Source organism: Copadichromis virginalis, linkage group LG10 (assembly GCF_057382275.1).
Source record: "Copadichromis virginalis isolate Kocher_CV1m ecotype Utaka linkage group LG10, C_Virginalis_male_GT1.1, whole genome shotgun sequence".
Taxonomy (NCBI): domain Eukaryota; kingdom Metazoa; phylum Chordata; class Actinopteri; order Cichliformes; family Cichlidae; genus Copadichromis; species Copadichromis virginalis.
The window spans coordinates 1,727,935-1,752,201 of NC_140627.1; the positions used below are offsets into that span (position 1 = coordinate 1,727,935).

The 24,267-nt window shown below is 43.2% G+C and overlaps 1 protein-coding gene across 3 annotated transcripts in view; it reads left to right on the forward strand.

Annotated features, from left to right (window-relative positions):
- The window catches only part of LOC146699623 (vacuole membrane protein 1-like), a 56,564-nt gene that overhangs the window by 28,365 nt on the left and 3,932 nt on the right, over nucleotides 1-24,267 (forward strand). For all 3 annotated transcript variants that reach the window (XM_085469418.1, XM_085469417.1, XM_085469419.1), the window contains 3 exons: nucleotides 8,175-8,255; nucleotides 8,393-8,509; nucleotides 11,371-11,432. In XM_085469418.1, coding sequence (XP_085325544.1) covers nucleotides 8,175-8,255; nucleotides 8,393-8,509; nucleotides 11,371-11,432 — 260 coding nt within the window. The remainder of the gene's footprint in view (nucleotides 1-8,174; nucleotides 8,256-8,392; nucleotides 8,510-11,370; nucleotides 11,433-24,267) is intronic.

The window sequence follows — 24,267 nt, forward strand, 5'->3', positions numbered from 1 at the left end:
CTTACGGAAGAACCATGAATAGTTTCAACTTCTTGACGGACCGTTCTAAGTGATAATCTCTCTGCTTCCCCAGTTAGGTTGAGATGCTGTGCAGCTGATGTCAGAAGAATGGTACGCTGGGAGCCATCGTCAAGTACTGCATATGTTTCAAGGGTTCTTTTGCCATTTCGCAGGAGCACTTTCACGACCTTTAAAAGGACACTGGGACAATCACTAGATCTATCAAAGTATAGCGTCCTCACTACAGGATGAGTGTCAGTTTTAGATCTCTTATTTACATCGCATAGGATCTGGAGATGTAGTCCCATACAGGTGGCACATGCTTTCTTCAGGTCACACTTTGCGGCCTGATGATTCCTAGCACAACGCCAACACCGTTTGTTTACTTTTATCCAGTTTGTTTTCTCATCCTTTGTCTTCTGAATAAACCCAGGACACTTACTAATGTGATGTTCTGGTGAGCAGCAATATGCACATGTAGCCTTAGTTGTCATGATCGGCTGTGTTGCATGTACAGAATCATCAGATGTATTTGCTTCATGTAATATTGTAAGTGGAGAAGCGTACTTACGGGCAGGTCGTGTCTGGTTGAAGGATGGAACAGGACTGGCCTTCTTTGGTTGACACCTGCATTCCATTTGCAACCAGGATGAGAACAAAGGCAAGGTATACGTCATTTCTCCTTGTTCCCTGTAAACATGCCGTTTGAAGCGACTGAAATGCTCTGCAGGCAACTTCACTAACAAGCGATCGACATGGAGCCACAATCTAGTTCTGCACGTCCTTGTTCTCCCATAGTGCTAAGCAACCCAACTAAAGCCTGTACACGAAGAGCAAAATTATCAAGGCTCTGACCATCACCTGCTCTGATAGGAGGCAGTTCCAGTATATTCTTTAGCTCTTTCAATGCCAGCTGTCTTGGTTGCCCATAACGCTCATCAAGGGCTTTGATGGCTTGAGTGTATGGGTCAGGAGCGTAGGAAAAGGCAAGAGCTAATCGTTTAGCTTGGTCTACTTTGAGGTGATCAAGAAGGACATGATATTTGAAGTGCTCTGTCTCATGAGGATCAAGGTGGTTTGTAAGGGCCATCCGTAACATCCTGTATTGCATTTCGTCTTCTCTACTAAGGTCTGGAAATGAAGGACCTTCAAGCTTATATACATGTGTTCTCGTGCTAGAGGAGTGACCCGAGCTAGCAGTACCAGATATCAAAGGTTTCTGTTCATATGAGGTATTGGATGTAGCTGGTTGCTGCTCTAGAGGAGGGCAATGCTTGTGGTCAGATATGCGAATGAGAGGTTGAACAGGGTCTTCAGCTAAAGGAACAGCAGGTTGAACACATGAGATCTGGTCGGGATCCTGCCGTGATAAGGCCAGGAAATCAAAGGGAGTCTCATCTTCTGTAGCAAGGACTGGTCTAGGCAAACCAGTTGAAGGGATAGCAGCATCTAGTATTGTTGAATTAGGTAAAGGAGGGCTGGCAGCTGTAACTAAGCCAGACTGACGGCTAATCTGCGGGGGCTGGAAGGGTGATTGACAGGTTACTGTATCAATCACTGGGAGCTGCTCATGTTGTTGATGTGTTTGAGGACTGGCTCGTAAACTGCATACAGAAGCTTTGATTCCATCAGATGAGACTGTGCGAATTGAAGATCTGGAGCTACGAGAATGGGAAGGAGATGATTGAACCATAAATTGCCTAATCTCCCTCATGGTCGTTAGGAGTTCCCTCATGACCTCATCTTGGGTGGTGGGTAAAGGAACAAGGGATGTCTCTGGTGGTCTTTCTGACTCTCCGACAGGATCCTGCAGCCCATGTGTGTCTTTATCACTGTGCTGGCATTCAGTTTGGCTCTCTGTCTCACACGTAGCTCTTCTAGCTCCAGGGTATTGAACTTCATACTGTTGCAGGTAGGTAGGAGGTCTACTATCACGACTGGATCTTCTCAAACCTTCAGTCAAACCTTCAGTCAATGGCTGCTTTGAATCCATGACGCTAACACTGCTCCGGCTCGGAGGACCATGTTTTGAAGGGAGGAAGGTTCAGGGCTGAAGCAATCAGCTTCATGGGCTCATCCGGTTAGAATAAGAAAAGCAGCCATCTAATGCAGAATTATTTTCAGGGTACTCCTTTTATTCTCAAATAAATAAGGCAAAAAGGGAAGGAAACAAAGACACACATGGACTGCCAATGCTGAAAGAAAACAGAGATTCAAGTTACTCATTACCTTAACATTACATAAAATAAAAACCCAAACAGAACCTCATCTCAGCTGCCGCCCCGTGTGGAAGTGCGGAAAGAGTGAGCCAAAAGTGAATGCAGTCCTTATATACTGTGTGACATATAATGTGTGACAGGTGAGTGCAATCAAGGACAAGCACCACACCCAATCAAAGGTGAGAGAACTAAACAAGGTGCATCTGGTGAAGTGAGTGGGTGTGCTGGGATGTGCTAAAAGGTGGGTCTCTACAACAGTGGACGAGGGCTGCGCTGACACAGACATCAAATTCGTAAAGCTCTGAATATTCACAGATATGTACATGTGCTTTCTTTTCATGAGCTTTATCATTCAGATTTGTGGTTTTTATGAACTCAGTGCTTTTCCTTGGGCATAAATATATTTAGACTGGAGTCATTTAGCATATAAATCAAAGTTTGTTGTCAGTGCAACAACGGCGCAGCAGCACGCTTTGATCGAATGCTGAATTTTGCCGTTAAAACAGAGAAAAGCAAAACAGCAACTTCAAAATATTTTGATATTAAAATGAAATGTGTTTCAGTCATGAAAGCATCCAGTCTGCATGTGGATGCACTCGTTAGGTCAATGTGAGCTCAGGAGTTTCCTTTTGCACCACGTCAGGCTGTTCTCCTCACTTTGCATCTCTCTCTCCCCTCCTCTCTTTCTCTCTCGCTCGCTCTGTTCTGTGATATGTGGTAACTGTGTGTTTGTGTATATATGTAATGTGCACTTTGATAGCAGCTGGAGGCGGGTTGCTTGCACCAGCACAGACCTGCTGCATACGGAAACGTTTTTTCTCTCACCGGGGCTTTTACTGTTGCTCGGATGTTCTTGGGATTCCCTCTTTGGCTCACGGACATCCCACAACACGTCTCTTTTTTTTCTTTTTCCTCGTCCACCATTTAGCCTTTTATTAACTGACGTCGTTTTATTGTGGACGTTGGCGTTCATCTGCTGTGGAATAGCTTTTTTAAATGATATATTACCAGCTGAGCATTAACGGCAGCGGTGGAAACCGACTCCACTGCGACTGGAAGGGACAAACTATCACTGCATTGTTTATGAGACAGGAAGTGGTTAAATTTTTCATGAAGGAAGTGACCCCCTCTAACCCTTACCCCGTTCCACATACGCACCCCCCCACCCGCCTCCCAAAAACCCCAAACACACACAATAGCACACGCTCCCCCCTGTGGCAGCAGAGTCGGACTAAGATGCTTTGTACCCCCCATCAGTAAGACAGGTTTCTCAGGTGCCAGCATTTTGACTCAAACCCGCTGGTATTTCTCCCACCCTGCACGTGCCAACTTCCTGCCACAAGTGCACGTGATGCGTAGCAACAAAGCACTCTGGGTTTTTCCTCATTCATTCAACAGAAGAATAATGAAGTCATGCCTTTTCTAACGGCTCCAGACGCTGATGTCATGAACATCAGTTTTTTCCCTGCTTAAATCAAGCTCCGTGTGAGTGAGAGCACCAGAGAGGAATCCTCAGCACTGACACGGACCATAGCAGAACATCCTGCTGGGCTTGGATCTCTTATAACTTCATTAGAAATGACTTCCTGTTGAAGGGCTTTTTTTCCTTCGTCTGGCATTGAAAGCGTTAACAGGCTGCGAATTCTTGATTGCCAACTCCCAGGATCCTATCTCCTGTAACTCAAATCAGGGCCATCTGCGCTGGGCGTATGCCTGCCTTCCCCCCTGGCCTACTGCACTCAAAGGCTCTCTGTGCTGTGGTTTGCCCAGCCTTGTCACGTGACTTCTCTGAAAGTGCCCCCTCCCTCCTCCTCCCTCTTTATTTCCAGTAAACTGTTTGAAAGGAGGGGGGTGAGTCAGAGTAAAACCAGCTTCCCTTTAACCACAGCTTGTTAAAGAATTTGTCAACGTGGACTCAGGGTGTGTGTGTTTGTGTGTGTTTGTGCGTGTGTGTGTGTGTGTGTGTGTGTGTGTGTGTGTGTGTTGTGCCATTGGACAGATTTGAATTTGTACCTCTTGGTTTTTTTGTTTTTTTTGAAAGGCGACTATAGCTTCGATTGCATCAAGAGTCCTTAATCACTTCACTTCCTGTGCCAGACAGAGCGGGCGCAGGCTTGTCAGGAGTTAATGAGATGAACTTTAGCCGTCTTCATGTCGGGGGGCTCGCGAGCGCTCTGGAGATGTCTTCTATGTAGAAGAAAAAAATGTGCGTGGGTGTTGACTTGTGTATAGGCTATGCATAGATTTTTCCTTGTGTGACACTTTGATTTTCCACATGGAGCAGATTGCCTGGTCACTGCCTGCTTTTTGTCCATCTGAACTCTGTCCCTCAAAAGTCAAAACAAAGTGATCGCTTCGTCGACTTTTCCACAATGAAAAGTCCGCACGACATCAGACCATGTTCACTAAAAACAATGGAGCGATCCAGTATATTATAATATTATTCTTATTATATAATGCTCTCTCCTTTCGATATCTAATTCAAAAAAGTAAACAGACTCAAACCAGCTTGAACTGAGTGCAGCTGAGTCCTTACGTTTGAGGAGTTTCTTTTTATTTGGCCACCTGCTTGAATTATCTGCAAATCATCCACAATATATTCACTGGTCAAATCATCTTAAGGCTGTAAAATGTAAATGTTCATAAAACATTACAGACCGAAACCTGTGAAAAGAGGCGTCTGACTCGCCTATAATTTGGTTCTTAAACGAGGACTTGACTGGTCGGATCATCTCGAGTAACAAATCAAATGTGGTTTTGTGTCCTTGTGTGGTGACTGAAGGTTGCTGAGTAAAGATTTGTGCTGAGCAGCCAAAGCTGGAACCAAAGCTCCCTCCTTTCATGACGCTGCACCCTGACACCATCTCAGCAGATGTCACCGCTGCTAAGCCAGCCTGGCAGGTCGGAGGACGCTGTATGTGTTGGTAATAAGCTGCCAACAACAAAGACGGGCACTTCCCTGGTCCAGAAACAGAGTTGTGTCCATAGTTGTGCTACAGTAAATCAGTGTCACAGCCTCTCCTCACCTCCTAAGGGACCCTCTGTTCACACTGATATATACTCTGGTAGTGCACACCTAACACCTAACAGCACCTAATGTAAACAATGCGTGCGTCAAGATATGGTGAATGAACGGGACTCGAGGCTGCGTGTGTGCGGCGCCCAGCGGCACTGTAGGATGCATTAACAGCCACAGATGTCAGGTATCCAGACACGGTCGTCAGCAGTTCAGCTATAAACCAGCCGTACACATTCCTTCCTTCCCCCTGTCTCCCACCAGCTGAGCATTTCTCTCTCTCTCTCACACACACACACACACACACACACACACACACACAGGCTAGAATTAAAACTCCGGGGTTCATGATTGGACATCAGCAGAGGCAGAAATTCAAACTGTGAACCAATCAGATTGCGTGTCCGTTCGCTCCCCCCTCCACCACCTTATTAGGCGACCTCCCATGTCTCTCAAATTTCCCGTCTGTTGGGTTGCACCCAGTAAAGAATGTCATCAGCACTGTACTGGTTTTGTTGACCATATTAGGTATGATCATCTATTGCAGGCCCCCCCACCCCTCAATTTTGAAGCTGCTGTGTTTCACAAACTGAGGCCTTGCTTTCAAAAAATAAACCCAATTTTTAGCCTTTTCATCTGATAAAATTCCTCTTTTCAGATAAATTTGGTTGATTTTTGTTTTGTTTTTTTCAGGTGAGGAAAAAATGTTTTTGCTAAAAGAAAATAAAGTTCACAAACATTTAACACAGATCGAATGAAAATTTGACTGTGAAATATGCATTTAATAACCTGAGGAAGGTTCTAAATGTGTCATTTGTTTTGTTCAGGAATTATTTGTCTTTACAGGAATTAGTGGTTTGAAACCAAAATAATTTTGTCCATACGAGCAGCTCGAGGGCTCGCTCACTGTAAAGAAGTGTTTTTAATTTTTTGCATGAAAACATTCCCACAGATATCAAAGGAGTTGAATCTAAAAATCACAAAGACAACCTCTGTGACACACACACACATTTATATATAACACACAGCAGCCTGATATTTCAAACTAATCAAATACTCTTAGAAAAAATATCTATTTACATCCATATCGCTCTCAGCCAGTAATTGACATAATTAATATATGTAGAGCCTGTAAGTGTTACATGTTTACATCCCCCATCTATGACAACAATTACACTGATTTATAAACAAATATTATTTTGGTGCAACGAGTTTGAGAAGCTGAGAAAATGTGGAAATAATAAAGACAGAAAGCAGACTTTATTTTCTAAAACCAAAAGATGAAAATATTAAAAATCGACTTAAAAGCAGTAATTTTACCAGCTGTTATATTGCTGTTTGTGTTTGGCTGTCAGTCGCAATTTCTTTTGAAAATGTAAATTTTCACAGATGTGGATGTTGTAGAAATGCTGATTGTAGAAACATTTAGCTGCATATTATTGTGCCGTCCTGCATCTGAGGTTTCCTTTTAAATTCACAGTTTTCCCAGAAGTAGTTCAAGTAAAATCCAAACAGAGCTTCTCTTCCCAGAAAACACATCGAGGTCAAACCTGTCTCATTGCTGTGAAAAGAGGCTTTTGTGGAGATGTCAGTGGGGCCGAGCGAGACCAGCAGCAACGAAGAATTAGTCACTGGAATAACACGTCTGTTGTCTTCTCACATTTTCACAAAGGAATTAATAAGTTGTGCTGTAGGTAAAGTGCAAGCACGACAAACCAGTTTATTCAGTTTTGTAATTAAATGAATTTTCATATGATAAAAATCCATATTTACAGCAGCCAAAGCTCATCTAAATCTTTAAACCCACCTTTCCCCAGTCAAGCTTTTAAATAAGCAATACAACAAAATTCTCCTTTGTAGAGTTTTTACATTTATTTTGATTAAAGTGTATGAGTGAGAATTATGCTCATGGAAATATTAAATATAAAACCATCCTAAGTGCAGGTTTTAGAAGGCTCTGTGATTTTTGAGTGTTTGGAAACTAAAAACTGATTTGAGAGGTAAAGACAGCTCCGAGCATTAAGTCTGCTCTACTAAAATCCTAATTTTGGAGGATTTGCTGTGTTTCTGTAGAAACACATTTGCAGCAGGTAGAAAATGTTCCTGTTGCAGCTTGTTTGAACTCGTGTAGAAATCAGCAGAGACGAGAAAAATCAGGAATTATCTCATTTTTCGTTTCGCTGGACGCTGTTTTTGTTTTTAGATTAAAAAAAGGCAGAAGGTTGATCTCTGCTGCACCAACACTGAATTATAAAGAGGAGAAATGACTAAAGCAAGGCTCTGGTTTTAAGATCTAAATGCATCCGTTTTTTAAATAAGATAAGATAAGAGATAAGATAGAACTTTATTAATCCCTTGGGTGGGTTCCTCTGGGAAATTCGATTTCCAAAAAAGCACAGCACCGACAGAAGTTACAGAGTTATACACACACACATATATATAAATACAGAGACAATATAAATAAAATATACGAAGGGGATAAATAGAATAAATAGGAATAAAAATAAAAATTCAAGTGAATGTGACATTTGAACAGTTTTCCGAGCAGTTGTTAAAAAGCTCGTTGGAAGCAGCGCTGCAGCCGTTTGTTTCTCACAACTGTGAAATTTGTTCTGCTTCAAAAACAAATTCCCTGAAACTTCAGCTTCTTCTCATTTCAAATGAATTTTACCAGCAAGTAAAAGGAAACTGAAGAAAGCAGCAGTGATCAGGATGATTATCACTGAATCGGAATGAAGTATTTTAAAGACATTGTGAGATCTGATTTTTAAAATCAACGCTGATAATTAGGAAATGATTTAATTTGACTGTTTTACCTTTGAGTTAAAAGAAACTGGCCTGTAGATCTGACATCAGCCTTCGGTTCATTAACAGTGTGTAAATGAACAAATCTGTGGAGGTGATTTATTTGCACATTTTTCTCTTTTTTTTTTTTTTAGGACTTCTCCTCCCGGGCGAAAGTCGGCGTACAGAAACTGATCCAGAAAGTGGGATTCTTTGGGATTTTAGCCTGCGCCTCTGTAAGTCCCACACAAGCTTATTTCGATTCTTTCTGTAATAAAACGCCATAAAATAATCCTCCTTATTCTGCAGACGTCCACACTAAACACACACGGATGCTTTTCTTGACTTTGATCGTGCTTCTGATTTCCCTCAGATTCCCAATCCCCTGTTCGACCTGGCAGGAATAACATGCGGACACTTTTTGGTCCCCTTCTGGACTTTTTTTGGTGCAACACTGATCGGAAAGGCGCTCATCAAAATGCACATTCAGGTAAGCGACATTAAAAAGCCCCGTGGATCTGTGTGGCTCATAGAAATAGAATAATAGAAGAGAGCTGTGTGAATGCGCAGCGTCACATCTGTGTGTGTGGAATGTTCGATTCTGTGCTGAAACAAAGCGTCGCAGAGATGCAAGTGCGTCTTTAATGGGGACAAATGCATGAGATAGTCGCACTGATGCAGTGACTGCTCTGGAGTCGGCTCCGGAGTGAGGAGGCCATTTTGTGCAGCCAAGCAGGGGGGAGTCAACCATTTTGTGAGTGCAGCTGCAGCAGCACAGAGCCTGTAGTGTGTGTAGATGGTCCAAAGCTATAGGGGGAAGCAGCTTCGTCCTGCATTGTTGAATAAGGAGCTGTAGGTAGGAGACTTCCCAAATACTTGTTCTAATCCTGGAAAATCCTCAGTTTGCTTCCAGGAATTTGTGGCATGTCTGCGATCACCGTCGGGGGATCGACTTGTTTTCTAACCAAACGCAGGAATTTGCTCACTGTGACACAGACGGGTTAAAAACACGGGAAGCATTTCCACAGCAGCTGTGTGACTCGGTGAGCACCAGCAGATAAACATCTGTGGGGGGTAAAGGAGGGCACGGCAGGAACACTCACACACAGAGTGCTAGATTACACCCGGCTCCCAGGGGCCCCCCGCTGACAGAGGTGTGGCCCTCTGTGTCACGTAAAGAAGGACCCCCCCCCTCTGCAGGCCCCCCTGGAGCTGCTCGCTTTAATTGTTCTGAAAGTTTGTTTCTCATGCAAATGATCTGAGTTTAACGTCTTTGTGCAGAAAACAAGAAGTGTTACGAGACGAGCAGGTGACAAAGGGGGATTTTAAGGCTCTGTGTGTGTGTGTGTGTGTGTGTGTGTGTGTGTGTGTGTGTGTGTGTGTGTGTGTGTGTGTGCGTGTGCGTGTGTGCGTGCGTGCGTGCGTGCGTGTGTGCGTGCGTGCGTGTGTGTGTGTGTGCGTGTGTGTACGTGCGTGTGCGTGTGTGTGTGTGTGTGTGCGTGTGTGTGTGTGTGTGTGGTGTGTGTGCGTGTGTGCGCGTGTGTGTGTGTGTGTGTGTGCGTGTGTGTGTGTGTGTGTGTGTGTGTGTGTGTGTGTGCGTGTGTGTGTGTGTGTGTGCGCGCTTCAAAATCTGGGGTTGTACCTGTGCTCAGGTGTGTTCTCTTCATTCGCGTCTTATTTCTGCTTCCTGCTCATTGAGCTTCAGGTGTGAGAGGTTAGCGTCGGTGGCTGTGGGACGCAGCGGAGGAACGTGTGTTTGTGATGGTCACATGGCAAATATTAAAGTATTCTGAAAACAGTTGTCAGAACATGCATGTACGTGAAACATGGCTGCTTCCCATCAGACGAGCTGCTTGTCCCATGTTTGTGTGCCTGTAAGGTTCATTTGCACTGGAACGGGCAGAGTTCAGCGTTTCAGGCGTGTGAGAGCAGACGTCACTCAGCTTTCCTGTGTGTGTGTGTGTGTGTGTGTGTGTGTGTGTGTGTGTGTGTGTGTGTGTGTGTGTGTGTGTGTGTGTGTGTGTGTGCGCTCATCAATGCTTTGTGTGGGAGAACAGATCAACTGTCAGCTGTGGGGGCACAAACGCCTCAGTTCAGGTTAAATAATTTCTGTAACTGTCACAAACTCCAGATCTTACCAAGTCTATTTGTCTCATTTCTAGTCAAACAAATCTGCCAATGAAACAAGTGATCCAAGCGGCAGTGTGGAAAAAACACGAGTGGACATATCTGAGTGAAACGTTACTCTGTAGCTGAGAAATGAGACAAATTTACTTGGTAAGATTTTGAGTTTTTGCTGTTTGTTTTGTGTCAGATACAAAGTTTCAGTTTATACATAGTTGTGTATTTATTTTTGCAACATGTAACATTTTGACTGCGAGCCTGTCATTTGTTCAGTTTCTCCTCCTGTGATGCTCCAAGCTGAGCACTGAGTCTAAGTGCAGCCGGCTCAGCTGATCACGTTTTTAAAAAATTGTATTCACCTATCAAATGTTTGCACTTTGTGTATTTCCCGTGGTTTTGTCAGCACATTTATATTTTCCAAATGGTGTTGGAGGTGAATAGTGCGATTTCCAAGTGTTGTGTTGGTCAGCACACTTTACATCACTGCAAATTGTGACTGTGTTTTTTAAATTGTTCTTATTTAAATTGACGGCGCTGTTCTTGCCCCTGATATAGAAAATGCTGGTGTATTTCTCTATAATTTTCAGTATATATTTAGCGTCTTCTGCAAACTGTTTCTGTGGGTTTGAACGATCCTTTGCTGCACAACACGAGTTTGTAATGACGGCTCGGCTGCTGTAGTCTTCCTCATGGTGAAGGCAGGCGAGAGGTTCGTGGATCAAACAAACACATGCGCTTTTAGAAGAACACACTAACAGACAATAACTGAAGGACCTTGAAAAATTAGTGGTCAATTATTGTCTGCATGCCCCTCCCACCAGCACCAAAGCTGGAATGACCGGCAGTCGCCTGTTTGTCGCCTCTGTGCTGGTGACTAAGCAGGACCTGGTCAGGAGCCGGATGCAGGCCCCTGTGGAGCCATGACACATCTGATTCTCCATGTCTCTGTCAGTGTGCACGTTACACACCGGCTGTTCTAACGGCAGCCGAGGTGATACGCTGACGTGTGTCGCGGGCTCTGATTTCTTGCCCTTTGTTTCTGCTTTCACACCAAACCTTTTTGGTTGTGTGACACACATGACTGGGGAAACTGAGTAGTGAGTGTTTGTGTGAGAAAGGAGGTATTAAAGGATCACCGGTCAAACTATAATGTTTTACTGCTTTATTGCTGACCTCACGCTTCAACGACTAACGTGTTCTTCCTCCGTGTGCTTCTTTGTCATACAGAAACTGTTTGTGATCATCACCTTCAGTAAGCACATAGTGGAGCAGATGGTCTCCCTAATCGGGTGAGTAACCCTCACCGGGTGTGTGTGTGTGTGTGTGTGTGTGCGCGCGGCTGTTTGGTCACCAAAAGTACTACTACGCACCAAAGAGTGAATGCAGAGCGTGATGAATGAGGGACTTTTTGGGTGGCGATGGGGCATTTAGGCCCCACTGTGTCAAGTGGGCCTCCTGCTTTCGGAGGTCCTGACAGACGCTGTGTACAGTGGCTCTGAGGGACTCGCTCCTCGCCCCCTCGCCCCTCGCCCCTCGCCCCTCGCTCTGCTCTGACAGTCTGTGTGCTGATTAAGGGCCTGGATTTTTCCACTGGATGATGACTATGAGCATGAACATGTTCTGACTGCTTCACAATGAGCTCTTGACTATGGCAGAAACCTCGTCCCTGGTTTATCACATGTTTTGCTTCCCGTGTGTCTGCGTGATCATAGAGAGCTGCTGCTGGTACGAGGAGGCCTTTCATGTGCGAGCTGACGGTGCCAGGGGTTGATTGACCTGCAACCCTGTGTGGAGGAAATGCTGAGTTTCTGGAGGAGGTTGGAGAGACAGGTTTTATCTGTGCAGTGGACATCCTGTAAAAATGAACCACACAGTAAATACGGGCTTCTTGAAATTAAGGCCACGATGAAGCTGAAAGATCCTTGAGTTGGGAGTGGGTGCTGGCGGGGGCCGTGATGGGTGTCCTTGTAGCGATACGGGGGCTTGCAGCTGGAAACCAACACACCTGCTGGTGGGAGTGCCATTTATATTACACGCACACACCCGTAGGTGCACTCACACACATGCTGAAAGGAGGAGGTCAGGTTGCATCAGCTCTCTTCCTCACTCTTATTGTTGTTTTGTACATTTACTGTGTGTCTGCTGTGAGCCTGGACGTCTGCAGTCAAAGTGTTTTTTCACTGTGTTTTTAGTTTTTATACAGACTAATTAAGTGTGTGTGTGTGTGTGTGTGTGTGTGTGTGTGTGTGTGTGTGTGTGTGTGTGTGTGTAATTTGTAGCGTGAATTGTGAAAGACATGTGGCTGCTAGCAGTCACTGTTCATTGAACTGCAGACTGAAGGCAGCAGATCATTGGTTCCTGACCGGTTTCAGTCTGACTCGCTTCTTCTCTAAAGGAAGTTTCACTCATTACAACTTGTCAACCGTCGGCTTCCTTCCTCGCCGAGCCCTTTCTATCCTCACCTCTGATTCTCGATGCTGCTCTCGCTCTCAGTCACACGTCACCTTATGAATGGGTGACAGCGTTTCCAATTGAACCCTTTCTGCACCAGCGCTCTGCCACGTTAACTGTGGAGGTGCTTTCAAATAACTGTGCACCTTTCCACGCACCAAATCTGCAGTTGCCCCCACCTGCTGTGCGCTTGCACGGTGTGCACACACTCACACAAACTCAACCATTTATCCTCTGGATGCCCTTTTTCTCAAAACAAAACAAAGTCACACTACTCCATGTGTCGCGTTCAGTATCTGGTGGTCGGCAGACAGACCTGAGCTCCTACATAACACTATTTACATATTTACTTTTTTTATTTGGACCTTTTATATATTATTTGCACTGCTTTGGAGATGCTCTGTATCTCATTGTACAACTGTATAGTGACAATAATAGCATTCTATTCTATTCTATTCTATTCTATTCTCCAAAATTTCCTCCCCCTGCTAATATTGAATCTTTCAAAGCTGACCTGTTGCTCTGAAAGCTGATTTCTTACATTTCTTTTCTGTTCATGTAAACAGTGAAATTCTGACTTGACATGATCAGACTTCAAAAGTTGATTGACAGCCACGTCCCCAAAATACTTTCAGTGAAACGCACTCTGGACGTGGGGTTCGCCGTCGTTCGCGTCGTGATTTTGGATTCTTAATATGTGTCTTTGTTTTGGTTTGACTCCGGTGCCAGCCTTAGTGGGTGAATGACCGTTGGACTTTGGCTCTAGTGATTTCATCCTCACATGACATAATACAATACAAGTCATTTCCTGCTCTAGGTGAGCTCGCTGGCATGTGCACACAGACGACGCAGAATCAGTGGCTGCAGTCTCTCTGGGTGCAGCACCTCAAGCCTTTTTGTACACGTCACTTATTTTATTTTTACACCTGGTAAACTGATTTTATTGCCACGTATCAGAGTGTTTTTATTTGACCTCTTCTTTTGGATTTATACTGAAGTTGATAAAGGTTCAATTCCAGTATTTAGCTTTCTGACAGAGTGGAACATTTTTCAGTGCCGGTGAATCCGAGCATGGCTGTTATTAAAATAACAATGAACCAGGTGAATTCCCTGAAACATTTACTGCAGTGCGAAAAAGCCTCTAGTTTCACAATAGTCAAAATGTGCATTTTTGGTGATAAGAACAAAAGTGTGTGTGTGTGTGTGTGTGTGTGTGTGTGTGTGTGTGTGTGTGTGTGTGTGTGTGTGTGTGTGTGTGTGTGCGCACCTCTTTTTGTTTGTAAAATGTGTTTGAAGACGAGAGTTTTGGCGTGCTCTCTGCTGACCGTCATAATCGAGTTTTGAATGAGCTTCTTTTTAAAGATGTTTTAGTTTTCGGTCGTCTGCGATCAGTTTAAAACAGGGAAGTCGTTTTTCTGTGAATGACAAATGGAAAGTGTTGAAATTCATTGACTGAAATTCAGTTTCATAAGAGGATCACGAGGCTCTAAAACTGTCAACAGGAATTTTTATTACCTCTCAACCAAAAAATGACCAACTTCAGTTTTTCCTTCGTTTATCTACCGGCTAGAAATAAAATGTGCCTTTATTTATTTATTTATTTATTTATTTGTCTATTTATTTATTTATTTATTTATTTATTTGTCTATTTATTTATTTATTTATTTATTTATTTATTTATTTGTAAGATAAGATAAGACTTTATTGATCCCACAACGGGGAAATTTTTGCGTCACCTCAGCTCAGGTACAGATATATGAAGGAAATACAAAAATACAATTAAGTACAAATAAAGTACAGTTGTCTATTTATTTATTTATCTATTTATTTATTTATTTATTTATCTATTTATTTATTTATTTGTCTATCTATTTATTTATTTTTAAGAATGTGCACAAAATATAAATGATTAAAATGCCATTACACGTTTGCTTTTCTGCTGTTCCTTTTGAGTATTTACGTTTGTTGGAAAAATAATTTTTCATTTCAACTATTCAGTGAATTTCTTTCTTTTTCAGCCGTTTCTCTAACTGCTGTTTGGGGAAAAGGTCAGACAGGTCAAACCTGGTCTATTACTCCTTCATTATTGTTGAAACAGTTTTCTGGCAGATAGTTTTCACTCTTATCCTGCTGAGCCGAGCATTCAAGGCTACATCCACAGGTTTCTGTCAGTAGCAGCAGGGTAATGATGAAGATAGTTTTGCTTTGAAGTGCAACAGAGTCAGAATAAAACCCTCCTCAGATGCCTTCAGGGCTGATAAAAGAAGCAGATAACCAGGTCAGACAGGCTGAGGGCCTGATCAGACTTGCTAGGTTTCTTTCATCCTGTGACTAATGTTCAGATGTCTGCTCTGCACGATGAGCCGTGTGGACAGTCGTTTAGGTCAGGAGGAAATTCTGCAGACTCACGTTAAGTACATAGTGCTCCTGTTCTTAATTAAAAGGCTCATTTTTCACATCCTTGCACATTTTTTGCAGATTTTCTGATGTCAAAATTTTCCTAATTCAGGAGTTTTTTGTTTGTTTGTTTTAAACTTGCTAGAAGTGACTTTCTGACAGAGTGGGAAACACCCTGATTCTAGGCTTCGTGTAACACCTGGACTCTGTGTCTGTTCCTCCTTTTCTCCGTTCTCTTATCTCAGCAGCAGCTCAAAATCACCCAGCACATGTGGCAGTGGAACAGGGAGCTTTCCTGTGTTTGAATCCAAGTTTTCCATCCTCTCGTTGATCTTTTGTAAGTGTTCGGTGAACAGTTTACTCTGATTCGTGCCATTTCTTCATCAACAATTTGTAACCGATAACTGGACAGGACGTAAAAGACGCTTTCTCTAATTGGAAGACAAACTGCAGCGATCCAGTTGTGTTTATGCTTGTCACTGGTCCCTGTGGTGGAACTGGATGAACTTTCTCTAAACGCCAGATGAGAAATTTGTTTCATATTATCTCATCTTCTGACTTCACACCCTGTTCTTCACAAAGTCAGCAGTAGGTTGTTTTGTATGGAGCTCGACAATTCCTTCATAGCCATGGATGAAGGGAAGGGTAGTCTTTGTCAGACTCTGAGAGAAAACCATTGACATGCAGAGAGGAGTCGAGACCTGAATAGGTTGTGCTGTAGAAACCGGTGTGCTGAGGCCACGGGGAACCCCAGCACGTCTTCATAAGAATGCACCTATTTCCATGCGAGTCCATCTCTAAGACATGAGTCGATTACCAGCACAATGGGCCTCCACATGGCTGTTTCTGCTGCATAAGGCATTGGGAGATCCCAGCATGCAGCCCTGCTCGGGAGGAGGAGGCACAGGTCAGAGCAGGCCGGTGGGTGATAGTGGGAACCACTCGTTGAATCATAGAGGAGCATTTCAAGTTGGGCTTTGCATTTACATGCAGTGTTGTGCTACGATTGTAATGTATTAGGTACTCTTGGTGGAATAACAATGAGTCGATAAACTCAGCTGGATTATGTCTCAGATTATTTTCAGCATTTACTTTTTGTTTTGTGACAAAAAAAATCCTTCTAAGCAAACACGACCAACGTATTTGAAGATGGCAAAGTGATGGAAGTGAGACTCAGTCGCTTGTGAGGAACCGTTTAGATTCAGTTTCCTCTTGAGTGCAGGGTCAGCGCAGCTTCCCGTGGACGTTAACTATAAAACAACCAAGCTGTGGCTGCTGGAGAAGTTACTGAGAACCATGCAAATCAAACTATTCTGGGTGTTCACAGAAGGGCAGTTATTTATGCACACATACTCAACTTCTGGTGTTTAAGGTCTGTTACTGCTTGTTTCCACTGAATTTCACTTGCGTTGAACACTCGCGCCTCGTTCATATAGAAACTAGGTTTGTGTGGTTTCGTACTGAATGACGGGGTGTCTGGCGTAAAGGTAGCTATGGTGCACTCGCAGGCAGGAAGGGATTGAATCATCTGGCACCGCATTAGTCTGATTGAAGCAGAAGGTATCCAATTGTGGCAGTGAGATTTCTTGCAATTTTAGAAAGAAGAGCGCATTGAACTGCATGTTTTGCTGTGATGTTTTGGACCTTGAACGTGTAGAAAATGGTGAACTGTCATCTCACCTCACTGCACCTATAAATAGCCCTTATTGAGCATATGAGCAAAGTCTTCCTGTTAACCCAAAGTGCAGGAAGGGAGTATTTTCAATACTATGAGTCACTGGCTCTGTTGGTCACCTGAGAACTGTACTGACAAAGATGGCATTGATCAGTCTTTCCACTGCCAGGCCTATTCACCCAAACGCATTCATGATGCGATCAGCCGGGGCGAGACAGCGAGACTGAGCGGTGGTGTGGTGGCAACTGTCCTTTTATACGCCATCATTAAATTTAATGTGTGGCTCAGCAGAGTGTACTTTTTTTAATTTATTTTTTTAATCTTCACTTCTGATTACCCAGATTTGCACCTGACAGGGAAACAGCGGCAGGAGCAGAGAAGTCCAAAGGTCTTAGTACAGCCATGTAAAATAATAATCTGTCGCTCAAGACTGTAGGTCCTGCAGGCCGGTTTTTGCCATTAATGGCACACTGAGGTACTCCAAAGATCTGATCTGAATGGAAATATAGCATTGCTTAGTGTGTGTGTGTGTGTGTGTGTGTGTGTGTGTGTGTGTGTGTGTGTGTGTGTGTGTGTGTGTGTGTGTGTGTGTGTGTGTGGGGAGAGGTCATATGTGCTGCAGGTCTGGTGTCATATTATGAGCCTCTGAGGCATCATGTGTGTGTGTGGCAGGACTTCCTGCTCCGTTCGGCTGATTCTTTTAATGCCGAGTCGTTCACCGCACATGCTCCACGCTCACCAAATCATCCCTACTATTACTAATGTATTCATCGGGGTGGCAAGTGGCCCGCATGTTGTTTTAGGAAACAGTACGCCATTGATTCACTTTTAGAGCGGCTCATTTATCAGGGGAACACAACGTGACCTCCAGCTCTTAATCAGCATCGTCTACTGGGAAGTGTATTGTTTTGTAAATCCTGTAAACATTTTAATGTGTGCTGTAATTTCACCATGTCATGTCATGAGGATGTGTCTGTGAAAGGAGTCATGCCAGACAGGACCTGAGTCAGAGGCCAGCTGAGCAGACGTCCAGGACCCTCGTACTCCCAGCCGCTCATCCGTCACACCTCAGTCAAAACAGACGCATCATCTCACATCAGCCTAAGTAATGGGAGGACAGACTGCAGAGGGTTGTTTCTGATAGTTCTATCTGAACGATCACCGCTGTGAAAAATAGCTTTATTGTCCAGGTTTGGGTGTTTTTAAGACCTCAGACTGAAAACCAGGGAAACGACTCATTTTAAATGTGACAACACAAATAAATATGTACAATCAAATTTCAAGTATACCAAAAATGCACTTGTACAGTGTCATTTTTGCAAATCTGAGGACTAAATTACAGTCACATTCAACGTTAATGTAGTGTGCGTGTGTTTGTTCAAGAATAGAAAAGCGTGGCAAACGTTCATAAGAGCTTCACTTTCCGTCTCTGACCACAACCTCGAGGGCGCATCGTCAGAAAATAATGATCTGGATGCTTTCACGGTGCTTTTTCCTGTTTTGCTGGTGATGTCGTTTGTCTTGTACAAACATCATTGGCTCCTTAACTAACACGTCTAGAGTGGTTCATAGAGGGGATCGGACATTTGCGGTTGTGGCGCCGAAAATGTGGAGCGATCTACCTCTCCACGTTTTTCCCTTTCTATACCGTACGAGAGTTACCAACTTTTTATTTGAATTTTCTTACCTGTTTGATGTTGCTAAAGTTATTGTTTAGTTCTCTGTTGTTATTAAATGTACTTTATAAATAAATGAAATGAAACATTGTTACAAAAACACTCCATCTTCTCAAACTTTTGGGATTTCCTTACCTGGATGACAACAATACATCTCATTTGCTAAAACTTTCACTCTCGCAACGTATAGTTTTGAAGCGGAAGCTATATAGCATCCTGTGGCTTTTAGCAGGTAGCTACTAACCTGTGTGGTTACAAACTACTAGCATTTCACATATATGACACACCACAGAGGCACTGTATAGTTCCCCAGTGTACTGTACACACATATACCTTGCTACTCAGCGACTGATGAGCTGCTTTGACTGATGATTGTCTCATAAATATGTGACCTTGGAGAGTTTCTGTTCTTCACGTAAACCTAGCGCGGTGTGACAGATTCATTTCCCCACTCTGGTATTTTTGAGGGTTTTCTTAAACAGAGTTTCCCATTTGTAACTCACTTGTAAGAGCTAGGTGTCGTCTCATAGGAAATAATGTCATTATAGATCCCGCTACACAACCGTCCCCACAAGCCTGACATCACAGGTTAGATGGAGACACCTACATCTCTCATCTTCTCATGCATCTGCTGCTGTAGCCTGAACAGTTTGACTTGTCTGGATGCGTCTCAGTCAAGTCTGACTCACTGAATAACCCCGCGGTCCAGGCCTGGTTACCCGGTGCCCCAGCAACTCCATACATCCCCAACACCAAGAGAGTTTGTGTAGGCACGCTGACCTGAACCTGGGGTGGGTGGGTGGTCACAGGGACTACAGCAGTGTTTCATGTGGGAGGAATAATAGAAAGCTATAACTGGTCCCCCTAATTTCCTGGCAGCTCTGCGGAGAGGAGAACACGAGTCTATGCTTCTGTATATGTAGGTGTATGTATGTGTGCTGGCTGCCACAGATGGCTGCAGAGCAGAGATGTGATAAACACCCTGGGCAGGGGGATCTCCGTCCAGGAGTGGGCTCCATGCTTTAGTGGTGAAGTCATTGGGAAAAAGCCCGGTCGAACTGGAGGAGGAATAGACACGCACCCACAGGCACACACAGATTACCTTACAACATTTGCACGTGAATCGAAATTTTCCCGACTATTAAATGAATCGCACTCCTCCCCTAATTCCGTTATTCCAACACTTAATAAAGTTCAGTTGGAACAGTAGCAATTTATTGAGGCGTGTAAGCCACGAAAGCCGATTTAACGAGAAATTTGCAGTGTCAGTGTTTCGAAGAGAGACGAAGAGGTCAGAGTGCCTCAGGTTAGCGCACCACCTATCCACGCTGTGCTTCTCGCAGCGTCGGCGCTGTTATGTTAGGTGTGAACTGTGGCCCTGTGCAGCATTGGGTAACACCAGCGATTGCCTAAGCCAGTTGTTGTGCTGGTGTTGTAACCCGTTGGACCTGGCCAGGGTTTGGCTGTCATGTGAGCCCTTGTTCTCTATCTTCCTCTTCCTGGACGCCGGGCACGTGTGTGCCTGCTTGTCATTGTGTGTGTGCTTGGAATTAAATTAGCATTAAGAACACAAATTGTACATTTTAAGAGGATCTGTGTTCAACTGCCTTTGGAGGTGGCGGCCTATGGAAGGGGCATACATGTCAAAGGTCACCTGTGACTCACTGCCAGTGGAATGTGGGTGTGGGGAGGGGGGGTTGTTTCTCTTTCTTTTGTCTGTTTTTGTCTCTTTTCCCTTTGCAGCATTAGAACATATTGCTCTTTGAACAGAAGGAGTAAATGATAGTTTATTAAAGACAATTTAAAAGAGGCTGAGATTGGGCTGCTAAAATGAACCCAGCAGAATGAATCGGCTGCAGGAAGCTTGAGAGATGTGGGGGTTTCCTTGTTTTCTCAGAGCCTCTTTCCCCCCCATCCTTTCTTTCCTGATTATTGATCAGGCTGCACCTTGTTCACAGTTAAAGAACAGACACGTCGCAGGTTGTTACAGGTTTAGTGCAACTGAAAGTGATGACAAGTTGAGCACACATGTGGTTTTTTGTTAAATTTGCATATTTGATGCGGTGAATAATTTCAATGTTCATGTAATCCAGCAAACAAGTTTTGTGCGTCACCCACATTCCTTCGTTTTTCCAGGTGTGAGGATTAAATAAAGATTTTCTTGATGCACTTCAGAGACAGAAAACGTTATTCTGTTTTCTTTTACTCTCCATTATTTTTCTAACATTTAGCATTAATATAATTTTTACCTGCTTCAGCAGAATTATAAAAATGTTCTTTTTAAGTCATTGAATTTTTAAATAATTGAAACAGATGAAGAAGTGTGTGTGGACGGTGATGGCAGTGGCTTTTCCCCCAGAATGAAATTGGTACCTCGACTGGTGTTTGATGTTCTAACCTAAAACTGAGTTTGTAAAGGGCAGCACTGTTGGATTTTACCAAACACTCTGATTGTCAGTGTTTTGCCTTTTGTCCATGTGTTTATTTTACACAGATGCACAGTGTGACCGCACTCACAAGTATTTGGAAAAATGGAAAAAGTGATTTGGTTTAGTGGTTTTGTGAGAGGATGGCGGTGCCCTGGTTTCTCCTGTATCTCTGGACGAGCTCTTCACGGTCAGAAATACTGATCAGCTTGTGCACAGCTTGATTAAAAGCATTCTTGAAATAAAGGCAGCAAAGTAATAGTTTTGTTTAAACTCGTATCATATAAGAGCTCCAAACATTTAAGTCTTGAACTCTGATCGCATGCAGGACATTTCCAAATGTGGATTTTCTTTCAGCTGATGAATAAAATATTGTACAGTGGAGCTTTCATGCATTCCTCCTGCTGCGCCTCTTATTGTCAAAAGTTCACAACACAGATGATAATAAATGAATTTAATTCTTTTACATATTTAGTATTTACTGCTGTATTATAATAACTTATGAAAGGATGTATTTACTCAGTTGACTAAATGGAAACTGTTTGATGCTGATTGTTAATAAGCTGATGATTTAGATATAAGAATACTCTGCCTTCATTTGTGCTGGTGTATGAACAGCAGCTGCTGTGTGAATATATCCACATAACACACAAAACAAACTTTACATTTAAAGCCCAAATTACTGAAAGCCTTTATTTTTTATTTTTTTGAAGGGAAACAATTTAATTCTAATTATTGTTGCTGGTGTTCATGCATGGAGCCTTCTATGATTGAAAAAGCACCTACATTTTAGGACTTAATAATACACAATTTTTCTTTAGAAGAATAAAGTAACAAAAGTGCCGTCTTCTGTTTCATTTTTGTTTTGTTCGTTTTATAAACGTGTCACTGCTGTTCGATGTCTCTGAACGTGAACACACAGATGATTACATGATGACAAGCTGATGGACAAATCTGTCATTTTATTGTTCACATGTTAAAGCTGATTATTTGAATAAAATACAACAACTTGAGGTATTTTATAGTTTAATGAGCTGAATTATTGCTGACATGCAGTTTTACTAATATTTTTACTAAATAAAGGTGACCAGAAAATGTAGACATGGCCAACAGTTTTAATGAGCATTTTCTACTCGATATAATAAATTGACAGGAGCTTTTAATGTAAAACTGAGACTCATAAAAAAGTGTATTAGGTAGTTTTTTTTTTTTTTTAATTACATTATTTGCTCATTGTTCGAGGCCTCAGTGCTTCTGAGTTTTCTTTTACTCTTCACTGCTCGCAGAATTTCAGCAAAGCTGCTGCTAAAGTTTGTTCAGGCTCATTCTTTGCCACATTTAATCCTTTTGCTGTTTTTCGCCAATTTAACTCATTTAAACATCTCTAAATGCAACTTTCACAACTTTGGCTAACATGTATATAATTCATGCACAGGTGACACAAATCTTTCATTTATTTTAGGTATCAGAAGGTCATTAATCTTCTACACTTGTTGCACACTCACACACACTCACAGGTAAATTACAAACACACTTACAGTAGGAATTCTTAAATCCAACAATTTCTCAGCACCTTGTGTCGGAAAGTGAAAATATATTCCCCAAAAAACACAAAGTCACTTGATATTTAATGGGAAGACGAAGAGAGCGTCCTCACTCTGGCATTAAATTCTTGTTTTAGACTGAAGCTTTGAGCTTCTTTGTTGGTGGATTTGCCCTGGCTCATGACTCAGTGTTGCTCATCGTGTAGGAGATGATTCGCCCGCCATTTCTGAAAACTGTTTCTTTCCTTCTTTGTTCTTGCGTGTTTACTTTTATTTGCTTTTAACTCCTGTGTTTTCTAGTTGTTGTGCTCAGATTCAGCGTCTCAACCAGGTTTTATGTTTTAAATAAGTTTGGTAAGATTGTGTGTGTGTGTGTGTGTGTGTGTGTGTGTGTGTGTGTGTGTGTGTGTGTGTGTGTGTGTGTGTGTGTGTGTGTGTGAGTGAGAGAGAGAGTGAGAATGTAAGAGGAATTTTGTGACATGGGGGATGGGAATAGCAGAGGCTTTGTTTCCCTCCAAAAAGATTTTTGATAGTGTGTGTCCTTTGCATTTTCTGTTGTGTAATTTAAAGCGTGATCCATCTGTTAGACTTCCTGTCTGCTTTGTAACCATTCACGTGTAGGATATCCATTACCCGTTATAAAGTTAATCATTACTAAAAGGCTTCCTCGTTGTTAACTCAATCATTTAACACAATCTTTTCTCTTTTTTTCTCACCCTCAGATAGCAGATAGGTGTGTGTAGATTGTGTGCGTTTGTACGTGCGTGGAGGTAGGGAGGGACGGAAATGACAAGCCTCCTTCAGAGAAAGTTATCAGCGATAAACTCAACCGTATGTGACATGACTGCCCACGCAAACCTGTCTGAAAATCTTTGATGGGTCTCTGAGCTTTGAAGATGCCTTCCCAGTACGAACAAAAGACAGAAGTGGAGCAGAGGGAATGCTTTGAAACGAAAGCTCAGAGGATGTAGCTGACGGTGTGTAGCTACAAAACAGAAGAAGTAAAGGTCTTTAGTATGTATTTGTTCAGTGATTAATCACTAACTCCAGCCAAGGGATGGGCCACTGATTTGCTATTCTAGGGCATTCTCTGCAGCCTCTCACGTCTTTTTTTTCTTTTCGTGTGTGTGTGTGTGTGTGTGTGTGTGTGTGTGTGTGTGTGACAAAGAGAGAGGGAAGGGGGTTCAGTAGTATCTTGTAGTTGGTGGCTAAACCTTGTAAAGGGTTTTCCTAATATGGGCCGTCTTACTGGAGTTCCCTCCCCCTGTGGGCCATCCCCCAGGTCTCAGCCAGTGATGACACAGCGTGGGTACGACTCACTTCCTCATTAATTGGCTGAAACCAGTTCTTACAGGAACCGCCTGCGATAAATGTGAGAGTTCTGAGAAGTCATTCATTTCTCCTCGCTGCAGCGGCAGAGGAGGCACTGCAGGGGAGTTGAACGAGTTCACCGATGTGTGTGTGTGAGAGCGAGAGGAGGGGAAGTGTGTGTGTGAGGAGAGAGACAGCGGAGTGGGAGAATGTGGGTGACTACTGCTGCCGCAGCTGCCGACTGCGAGCCGGCCAACTTTACTTCAGCTGTTTTAATCTGTTTTTTTCCTTTTGTTTTGATTTTTAAAATTTTCAGTTTGTTTCCGAGTGCTGCTGTTTTTTGGGGTTTTTATTTTATTTTTACAGCTGTGGTAGTCTGTTTTTCTCTGTGTGGGGGGGGGGGATGAGCAATGAAGGGATCGCACTCGCTGCTCTCCGTCTTTCTCTCTTCTCGGAGAGAGGAAGCAGGCGAGGCCGACACTGTACAGGAGACAGGACAGCGTGCCTCCCTTTGTTGCTGCCCTTGGGCTGGTGAGTAACAATGATGTGATGTGATTTGTGCCCCGCAACCCCACCCCCTCCCTGTTCTTTCCCCAATGCATCCCCCCTCCACCCTCTACCTCTGTCTTTCTCTCTCTACACCC